An 11111-nucleotide genomic window follows, 5' to 3' on the forward strand; every position below is an offset into this window, starting at 1 on the left:
AACAGTAATCTATCTATTCTGATTGATAATCTTCTCAAATTAAATAATCGTTTGGGGTAGTGTGGTCTTTATTCTTGGGGCTGTTTGTAAGTCGTAGTTATCACAGTGCTTAAGTCATTGAAACAATAAAGGGCAACAGATGTGCAAGTGCTGTTTGTTTCTGAAAATCTTTTCACCATTGAATGTCTGAGAAGAATGAGCTTTCAAAATGAGATTTCAATTATCAATCAAATCAAATGTTTAGCAATATACAGGAAATACAAGAAAGAATATTGTAATCTTCACTAAATATAGGTCTTAATGAAACCATCGAATGTCTTGAGAAGACAGAGAAGACCAAGTACCCAGCCTATATATTTGTTCCCTGTACACTATTACACTGTAAGGTGGGGAGAATTATTTCAGTATTATTGTTTTAACTCACATAGGCCTGTTCTATTAAATGTAATGAAAGTTAGTGTTGTAAATCATATTTATTGTTAATTTCTCTCAAAATCTTGACGAATATTTGCATGAGAACAAAAATATCTAAAACACAACCAAGCACGTGCTAATGCAAAAAGAGGTATCAGTGCATCAGTAAATAAACATAGAAATAGGACAATGTGTATTTTTATAAACATGTTTTACGGTGTATTTGTAGTTTTGCCGGCTCGGGGTTCCGGTTTAGCATTTTTAACATACAACAATACAAAGCGCTGTCGTGCTGTTCTCATTCTGCGGCTGTGAAGCAGCCGTGAAAGTCTCGCGAGACGTCACGAGATGCCAAGCACCAATCAGCGACGCGCATACATGTAGACGTTCAAAAAACATGGCGGCGATGTGCGAGAGTTTTACCGTATGAGTAACTAAACATTTATTTATTATAAAAACAAATGACGTATAATCGTTGTGGCTGGATCGGTAACGTTATGCAAACTGTTACGGTATTGTTTACACCAGGCAAAATAAATCATGACGGACAAGAGGAACGTCGGTTTGCGACACATGGTTGGTGCGAGAGAAAGTCGCAGCAGAAACTCTTGCCCAAATTCCTACAACTGTCGTAAAGGTAATGCACGCGTAAAACTTGTGATAAACAATCAAATGGAAGGTTATACCATGTCATCGATAGCATGCTACGGGATGATTATGGTCGTTGTATATCGTTGAACGTCAAAGAGCATGCTCAAAACAACGGCTAACAATCTCACGTTTTGTGCAAGCATCGTGTCTTTCATGATGTCATCTTGATCCTCAGATTTTACAACCCCGAAACGTCGGCCAAGAATCCGATTTAATGGATGTTACCGTGGAGATTCGCCGAATGAAACCGAAACCCTACAAGACATCATCTGGGATCCAAATTCACCAACTCAAAACCTTAATGGCAAGTTTCATAAAATCACAGAGATAAAAGTGTTTATCGCCTTTCAACAGTACCGTTCTTCATGCCTCGGGGGTATGATCAAAATCATATATGATGAAATTATATATATATATATATATATATATATATATATATATATATATATATATATTACAAAATGATGTAAACCAAGACTGAAAACGAACAAAAGGATTATACATGATACAAGTTTGCCAGTTTCCTAATATCTAACACGTGAATAGAAGTATACAAAATGTATTACTAAATCTCTATCATTGCAAAATAAATAGTCATACAATAACAATGTATCTTTGTAAACATTCACAGGAAAGGGAGTCAATGGCAAAGTCATCGAGATATCAGAGATTGTCAACAGGATTGCGCCAAAGGTAGTAAAGTCAGATTATGGCAAAAAAAGGAAACGGTGTGTGTTATGGTAAATTCTATTTACCTCTCATTTTTATACAATGTTTAAGGTTGGGCGGCCTAAAGAGGGGGACTCGGTGCTCCAGTGGATTGGAGACAATGCCATACCATGTACTCCAGAGGTTAGACAACCCCGAGTCAGAAGGATCTCAGCACGGTACGTGTCCTGCTGAATACTTTAAAGCTGATGTAAAATGAAATTGGTACAGAAAGCACTCCATGACACAACACTTTCTCTTTATCATTTTATAATTTAATCCTGCATAAGGTTTGTTCCCCTACTCATGGCATGTTTCGTTTCTGAACTGCGTTTGTAATATTTCATCTAATGTGTTTATATGCTTTGATCTCTCTCCTCCAGGCAGAGCAATGTTGAGGACCTCATGAAACTTGCAAAGCAGTTTGATATCAATATGACCCGTCAGGACAAAGAGAGAGAACTAAATGCTACAGAAGAACGAAATAAACTCAAGGCAAAAAGGGATGGAACCGCTAGAGCTGTACTACCATCGGTGCCAGTCATGGCACGTGCAACCGCTGGCTTATCGCAATCCCGACAAGAAGAAGATGAGCTTCAGGCTCTGTTTGATGCTCCCACTCAGCACTTAAGTGGTAGACTGAGCCCACCGTCGGTCAACTGCACTCCAGAAATCAGACCCGACCCTTCAAAACCAGGGTCAAGTTCAGCTGCTGTCAGGAACGCACCTGTTGATGTACCAAAAGCAACAGTGATGGACTGTGATGATGACTGGGGAAACGATGACCTTCTCAATTACTCTTTTGTGTTGGAGAAAACGCAGAATCTAGTGCCTTCGAACGTTGTCCTTCAACAGAGCATCGCTCAACCCGAGTGTAGCTCTAGGAATATGGTGGCTAAGATTAATCCCTCTGTATCGAACGGTAGAGGTGTCTGCCAAAAGATTCAAAAGAGCACCCACAATTGTAGCACCTTTACTACCACACTTCCTGAAGGCCAAACGTCTGTCCAGAGCACTTCAAGAGTAATGCCACCTACTTCTGCCCAGAATCAAACTACCAAGAAGCTGCTTAAAACGTCAATTCAGGGAAAACAGCCAGCACAGTCATCCCATGGTAACAAGCAAACGGAGCTTAATAGAGCTAACAAAAATTGCAGAAGCTCTTTCCAACCCTCAACTTCAAAATTTCAAGGACTTTCAAAGGAAGACCTAAAATCTCTTTTCGATTCCGACGGCCTTTGGAATGATGAGGATGATGATCTTCTGTGTCAAGCTTGCGATGATGTGGAGAGGATCTCTGCTAGTCAGGAACAGCAAAGACAAAGCATGGGCTCGACCGAGCCAACACACAATACATCAAAAGCACCTTCCTCTGCTGACACCATTCAAGCTCAGACTCTGCGTATGAGCGGCAAGAGCCAACCAGCACAAGCCACAACGTCCACACGTGCTTTTGTCCGTTCCAACTCAGTGCCTTGTTCCAGTGGCAGCTCTGGGTTTAAACAGAACTCCGGCGTGTTACCAGCAGCTGGAGGTTCCAAGCCTGGTTCTTTCAGAGCCACAGACACCTCACAGACGATTCTGCCACAGGGCACAAAAGTGGGAAATGCCTCTAACTCGCGCAATTTTACATTCAAAAGACATCTTTCGGACTCTGTGACACTAACCAACAAAGGTAAGCTTTGTGTGTAATGGCACCTGAAGTGTACTTACTCTGAAATAGCGTCATAGAATACTGCTTCAGCATATGACTGTAATAATCAGGTTTGCTTGACCTATTGAAGGAATACTTCATCATTTTTCACCTTTCTGGTGAAATTCTGAAAAAATGTTACAGCTGCTGCTACCATATTGTGAAACCATACAGGCCATAGACTGTCAAGCTCCAAAACTGTAAAAATAGCATTAACTCATAATAAAATCTCTACAGAAGACTCTATTGATTTTCAATAGTCTTCTCAAGCAATACAGTGGCGTTGGCATAAGTTACAGATGTGTTATAGCACTTTAATATAATTAGCACTTTTGCATATTCAAACGTAAGTCACAATGCTTTTGTTGTCATTGCATCTTTCTTTTTACACGTCTTGACAGGGCATGTTAAAAGGATACTCCACCCAAAAATGAAAATTCTGTCATCATTCACTCAACCTCAAGTTGTTTTAAACCCGTATACATTTCTTTGTTCTGATGAACACAAAAATATTGGAAAAATGTTAGCGCCTGACATTTCTGGGACATCATTAATTTAATTACCATAGTAGGAAAAATGACTGTATCAGTGTTTTGTTCGGTTGAACACAAAATAAATAAATAAATGTTTTACGTTTAAAAATATATATATATTGACAACCATTTACATTTTTCTTACTATTGTAGTCAATGCTGTCCCAAAAATGCAAGTTGCAAAGAAATACAGGTTTGGAACAACTTTGGGGTAGAATGTTAATTATTTTATGAACTATCCGTTTAAAATGTGCAAGAATTAAGATTTTGATTAAATAATAATTTCATGTTAAACTTTCTGTCTTTTTCCTAAATAGTGATTGTATCTGTTTTAGTAATTATGCTTTTATTTATACAAGGAAAGTTTCACCCAAAAATTAAGTTACCCTTAGCTGTTGAACACAAAGAAAGATATTTTCAGGAATGTCTGTAACGAAACAATTCTGGTGCACCATTGACTACCATCGGAGGGAAAAACTACTATTATGGTAGCCAATGGTGCCCCAGAACTGTTTGGATTCCCACAATCTTTAAAATATGTTCTTTTGTGAATTGAGGGTGAGTAAATGATGACGCAAGTTAACTTTTTGGGTTAAACGGAGACAGTTTACAAAAGAAGGATACAAAAAACTACATTTTTATGTGCACCACCTGGAAAAATGTATACAATGTTTTTGAAAGTTTCTAGTAACCTGTTTTTCTATTGTTCTGCAGTATTTGTTTCATCCAATGGGACAGTAAAATGTTCAGCTGCTGAGATCGAGAGGAAGAAGCAGGAAGCAATAGCGAGGAGGAGATTACGCATGCAGACCGACCAAAAACAAGGAGCTCCTACATAGGAGAGCACAGAGAAGCATGAATGACGTGGATGTTCTGCACTGTAACAGACTAATTATGTTATCACAGCGTTTCATTGTGACACTGTTTTATTGAGCTGCTACACTATAACAATTACAGCGAAAGCTATGAATCATATTGCCTGGAGATCTGATTCCAGTTTTCAGAATCCGTGACTAATTTATAGTTAAACGCTAATAAGTCTCATAGAAGGAAATGTAATTGGTAAATTTCTCACGGTTTTCAGAATAATGTACCGCAGTGCTCTATCTGTTTGACAACCTGGCTGGAAGTTAGGAAAAAAGAATTGCCACCTAGTTTTATTTGTAAAAACAATGGCTGCGCTCTGTACGTTGTCACAGCTTTAGCCACATTTTCATAAAGTATTTCAAACATCAATATTATGATGGAAAGTAGAATAGTAAATGCGGGCGTCCGTTTCAGTTGGTCAAAGGATCGGGTCTAGTCTTCCAGTCACATATACATTGTAAGTGGCGAAAAATACTTGAATGTTTGTTGGTGTGTTGTTCCGTTTTCTTTTTCTGTAAATACCTAATTATGGCCTTAATTAAAGAGGCAAAAAAGAAAGAAACATGTGTATTGTCCTTTTCAAAATCTTTATGAAAACTCATTGACTGGCTTTCTGTCATTGCCTAATTGCGTCCAGAAATAGCAGTTCAGATTTCCAAACCTCATTCATAACAAATTCACTTCTTAAAGAATAATGCTCTTAAAATATAATCTCCAAAAATAATTATTTCTAATGAAATGCCTGTGTAACTCCTCCACACCTGGTTTATTGTATATGTCACAATGTTAGTCATTGTGCGCCCCGGGGAATGTCGGCATATCATTGGGATCCAGGCCCCAGCCCCTTCTCAGGTGTATGTCACACAGGTGTGTGCGTGTTTGTACTCCACCAGTCAAAAGACGCAGCGTAAAGCCCGCCGCCCCCTCGCTCAATTACTGTAAATCAAATGCCACGGTAATTTGGCAAGAGGATGAGGACTTTTTTATTACTGTGATTATGGCTATGGTGATGACTACAATTTATTCCAAGCAGATGATAAAAATGCTGGGCTCTACAGGTGTTGACTTCATACAATATAGAACTTGGTGAAGGATCTTTCTGTAATGTGGTATTATCAAGCTGCTGGAGAACAGAGAAATGGGTGTTTCGGTATTTTTGCGTCAAAAATGGAGAGCAATTACTGATTATTGTGATGGATCCGTGCCATGCGGCGGGAGCGTAATCTGGTATCAAGCTGTAGTAATTACGTCAAATTACCGGGCCTTGGTGCCAGATGCAATTTGCATTTCAGCGTACTTGTTGGTTTGGGCAGAAACAAGATAACGGCTTGCAGACAAACCATGAAGGAAACCGGAACTTTAAATTAGAGTAGTCCACAGACTAAAGCATTTTATTTGTTGTGCTGAGCAGATGGTAATGTGCTGTCTTAAAGCTCCGTGTACAGAGATGACATTTGGCTTTTCCGAAAACTGACAAAACCTAATCCCTTTTACTTGTGTTCAACGGTGAGTCAAGCCCCCACTTACCAATGTCAAATCATTCAGTAAGAGCATTATGAAGGCTGCAAATTTTACCTTTGAGTTATGGTATGTTTTGTGTATGTTAACAATATCAGGACAGAGTATGGGTGACATTTGACAGCCTGTGGTACTACAGTCATTTGAACTGGCACGGCTCCGCTATATATGACGCGTGTGATATAGGAGCATTTGGTGTCAAAACATGTCAGCTTCAATAGAGAGTTTCAATGCAACAAACCTTAACGCGCATGCATGCTTTTGTTGCCCAAGTTGAACTTCGGTACAAATGCGCAAAGAATAAAGTCCACGTAGAAACAAGTAAATTGCATAAAATGGCAAGTTAATTGAATTACTTTGCTAAATTGAAATGCAACAAAGTAACACGACCCATGCAACAAATTGTTTACTAAAATTATTTTTACATACACTGTAAACCCAGATTTTGATTCAACTCAAACAGCTTGAGTTCATATTACTTAAATGTGTCTAATTTGTTGACATTACTAGTTAATTCTGATTAAGCTTAACTTTTTCATGTCCTTTCTTATTGTAAGTGTGTTTTTAAGTTAAGTTAAGTTAAGTTTTTGAGTTTGTACTACTGTTTCTTTACATTAATTAAGAATTCTGAGTAAACTGTACTTTTTAATGGCCTATCTTATTGTAATTATGTGTTTGAGCTCAAACAACTCAATATCATCAAGTTTTGCCTTTTACAAATAGCAACGCATTGACGTCACAACCGCCAAAATTTGAGACGGAATACACCTGTATCTAAATTGCCGTTACAGCAAGCACGTTGTTCATTCACCAAAGCTAGAAGCCTTCGGTGAATAAACCGAGTTCAGCCACAAAACGGTAAGTGGGAACCTGGCACTGGCATGCCGTTGCAGTCCCGACTGCTTGCTGATGTAACTTAGCTAGCAGTATATCACGAAAGTGAGTTCACCCCTCACATTTGTACAAATATTTTATTATATATTTTCATGGGGACAACACTATAGAAATTATACTTTGATATAACTCAAAGTATCTATCAGATATATATATATGTATATCAAAGTTTCATTTCAATAGTACTGTAGTTATTTAAAAAAAACTGAAAAATGAACTTCGCTAGTTATTAGCAGGGTAGCTATCCAGCTAACTCTGCCCCACACTCTCCTAGCTAATGAATATCTTCACTGGTAACGTTAGCTAGCGCCCGTAACGGAAATTGTATTTCGCTTCCAGACAGCTAGTGCAAGTTGAGCTGAGCCAGACACCTGAAGCAGCGATCGTTAGCTCCGCACGGAACATCTAACGTCCCGGTAAGTTGGCGCTAATACCCGCTGCCTTGTTAGCGGATTCTATTGTGTGACTACGACTGACTGAAATAAATTTAGCTTTGCTCCGACGTGTCCGGCGACCGTCTTATTTGGGTACACTTCGAGTCCGCCCGGTGTCCGGGTAACGTACTCGTTCACACAATAGACTGCTGGCCAGGCAATCTCTACATGCTTTTAAATTGATACCGAGCTAATATGTCCGCTCTGAACCATTTTACTCTGTTGCTTCCAGACAGCTAAAGTTGAGACGGTGCAGCAGCTAGCCAGAGAACTGCAAACATCCTTGTAAGTTGTTGCACACTAGCTAACATAGTTAGCTTTAATTTCTTGATTTTTTTATTTATTTATTCGTTGTTAGTTAACTACTGTCATGCCTCTTTAAGTTTTTGTTATTTAGCTAATGTTAGCTTATTTAGTTAATGTTATTCTCACACACTTTTTTGTTTTTCCATGTACAGATTTGTTATTTGTATATGTTAAATGTAAGATGCCAGTGTTCAGCAGGGCTGAGTTTTTTCTTGCCAGTCTGTCAACCAAATTTGAAGAGTAAATGTTGAGTTTTGAAGTATAACTTTTAAGATGCCAGTCTTCAGCAGGGCTGAGTTTTATCCTGCCAGTTTGTCAACCTAATTTAGAGAGGTGTAATTCAATATGATTGGAGGTAAAGAGGAAGATATTTTTTTCTTTTCATGCCATCAGTGAGGAAATAGAATTAGGTCATGGCTTTGTTTCTTTTGTTGCTAATAAAAAAGACATGTTCAATAAAAAAATTGGATCAGTTTAATGTGTCAGTTGTATCTATGTATTTTACATGGTTTTATTGATTGAAAGACATATTTTGAGTTAGAAATAAGTTGGGGCAGTTAGAATATACAATTTAGTTGAATTGGTAATGGAGTAATGCTTACTTAACAAGCCGAGTTAAATAAATGGGTGGGGAATGATTGTTTAAACTAAGTATCTTCAGTCACTGTAACTCGGTTATTAGTACATTCAACTTAAATATTCTATTCCATTCCATTATGGGCTCAAGTACATTGAACGTAGTCCAGTTCACTTATTCAACTAATGCTTCATTACTTAAAAATTTTAAGGCAACGAGTTACCTGGATTTTTTTAAGTAAATTCTACTTATCCGGGTTTACAGTGTATAGTAAAATTCAACAAAATGCTCATTTATAGAAATACTAGTATAAATGATTATTAATATAAATTCAATAAAATATAAATAGTTAAATTATTAGCCACTAGCCAGACTGATCAACAAACACAGACTGGTGCGTGTGTCCGGTGAAACCGTCTGTACGTAAGATACGTATAAGTGAAAACAATACAAATGTGCCTCTCCGTTGGCATCTCTGTTAGAAACATACAATTGCAGGTTACCCGAGTTAAATGCCATGAAACTTGTTACTGAACAAACTTACTGGACTGATCTTTGTTTATTTTAACCAACTTTAAATAAAAGCTGGTTTAACACAAAGTCTTTCTGAAACTTGACAGTCATCTATTGAAAACCTGCTTAAAGATTCTTAACATGTTTCCTTTTTGCGTTCAAAAGAAAAAAAATAACAGTATCAAGGTTTGGAATAAAGGTGAGCAAAGAATGACGGATGTTTTATTTTTGGCCTTATCACTCAGTAACCATCATGTCAAGTAACTTTGGTCCTGACAATGTGATGGTTTTCCCTATACGCATTTTGTCCTGCTAGAAATGGCTTAGTTGTTGTCACAGCATCGCCATTGCGGTTTACAACACAATGACTAATACACGAAACAGGAGAACGTGGACACGGGGGGCTGAGGTTGTCATCAAGCTAAATGAACTGTGAGTATTTTCACAGTGCGTGTCATTAGCAGCTTAGATTTGTTTCAACAAGGCTTACCTGAGAGCTTCTTTCATTGGCCCCCAGGTATGATGGACTAATGCACACTTAGGCAGAGCCTTCTTGAGCCCACAAACATCTCAGGGCTGAAAGGAGTCTGGTGTTTTCTGCATTATGAGAGCATTCCAGCGCAGACACGTCGATCTGTGGATTACATGTGGAATATGTTGAATCTGCTGATCTTAAAAAATCCATGCTTTTATTGAACATTTTACAAACCCCATCTGCCATTGGATAGACAGATACTCCCTCCCCAAACCTATGCACCTAAAGATAAGATGCTCGTGATAATAAAGTCCCAGTGTGTGAACTTGAGCGGCATCTATGGTGAGATTGTGAACTGCAAGCAACGGCTCAATCCACCCCTCTCTTTCGAAGCACTACGGTGGTTGACACAGGGTTAAGATGTTGTCACGTTTTCTCTTCTTTGTTGAAGAAGGTCACATATTCACAAACTAGTTTGTCTGTTCAGGGCTACTGTAAAATAAACAATGGTGAATTCCACTGAAGGTGAGCCGCATTGTAAAGAAGTAGCTCATTCTGAGATTATAAAAACATAACCCTTGATCGTGAATGGTCTTTTTACACCTCTGAAGACATTATTATATTGCATTTCTGTCAATAGATCCTTCAGGAATCTTTCAAACTAGCTGGAAAATGACTTACTTATTGTTCTCTTTGCATATTCAAAGTGTTGTTCCCAGACTGGCTATTGTATTATTAACTATTATAATCATGAAGTGTTTATTATATAGTAACCGTATATTTTATACAGAATATACAGAAGACTTGACATAGAGACTTTTTTGATGTTTTTTCTTTTTCATCAATGTGACCAAAGCCCAGCTACTTTACAAAACATTTGCGGAATAACAAATAAATTGGCACCGGTGAGCATTTTTTCTATTCCTTAATTTTTTCACATCAGATTGAAGCATAAAGCATGGTTTCTGAGTTTCTCTTTCTGCCAATGTGCTCGCAGATGGGCCGCGAACCCATTTCTGACTCTCTGTTCTGCATGAGTCATTGCTTCTCTCGACTGTAACCTTTGGTTGCTAAATGTTTTGTTTTTCTTTCTCCTCTTATCTGATTTCTCATCCAAATATCCCCCATCTCATCCTATAAGGCTTACTGATAAGAACCCACAGATTGAAGCCTTTTCCCTTAAACATTTCTCCATTGCACAAACTCCATCCATCCGACAAAAAATCCTGTCGCTGCATTCCTTAAGCTTACATCTGCCAACACCTTCTCGCTACAATGGCTTCAGATTTTTTTTTCGTTTTGTTTCTGGCGTGCCATCATATGGCGGCGTGGGCTGTAATGGTGTGCTGACAGGTTTAGGGTGAGGTAATTTTTTTATACACCAGATCAGCCCCCGAGGAACTGTGCAGCCTGCGGGCTTCAGCTTTTAATCAAACGGACTGACTTATTATGAACTAATTGTTGATATAAACTTTTAAAGGATCGGACAAATCGCTTTCTGCTCAGCACATTGTCATTTCTGACGTGA

At 38.3% G+C, this 11111-nt stretch overlaps 1 protein-coding gene across 2 annotated transcripts; it reads left to right on the forward strand.

Moving 5' to 3' along the window:
• The first annotated feature begins 719 nt into the window (after nt 1-719).
• Nucleotides 720-5414, forward strand: etaa1b (ETAA1 activator of ATR kinase b). Of its 2 annotated transcripts, none has more exons than XM_079472857.1 (7): nt 720-838; nt 943-1051; nt 1241-1369; nt 1697-1758; nt 1846-1952; nt 2157-3448; nt 4714-5414. In XM_079472857.1, exons 2-7 carry the CDS (start codon nt 955-957, stop codon nt 4836-4838), a joined length of 1812 nt encoding a protein of 603 aa, XP_079328983.1. In that variant the 5' UTR covers nt 720-838; nt 943-954; the 3' UTR covers nt 4839-5414. The 2 variants fall into 2 exon arrangements, with proteins under 2 accessions (XP_079328983.1, XP_079328984.1); XM_079472858.1 differs by having other exon boundaries at nt 767-844.
• Nucleotides 5415-11111: the final 5697 nt, after the last annotated feature.

The sequence above is a fragment of the Barbatula barbatula genome (assembly GCF_947034865.1).
Source record: "Barbatula barbatula genome assembly, chromosome: 14".
In the NCBI taxonomy this organism is placed as follows: domain Eukaryota; kingdom Metazoa; phylum Chordata; class Actinopteri; order Cypriniformes; family Nemacheilidae; genus Barbatula; species Barbatula barbatula.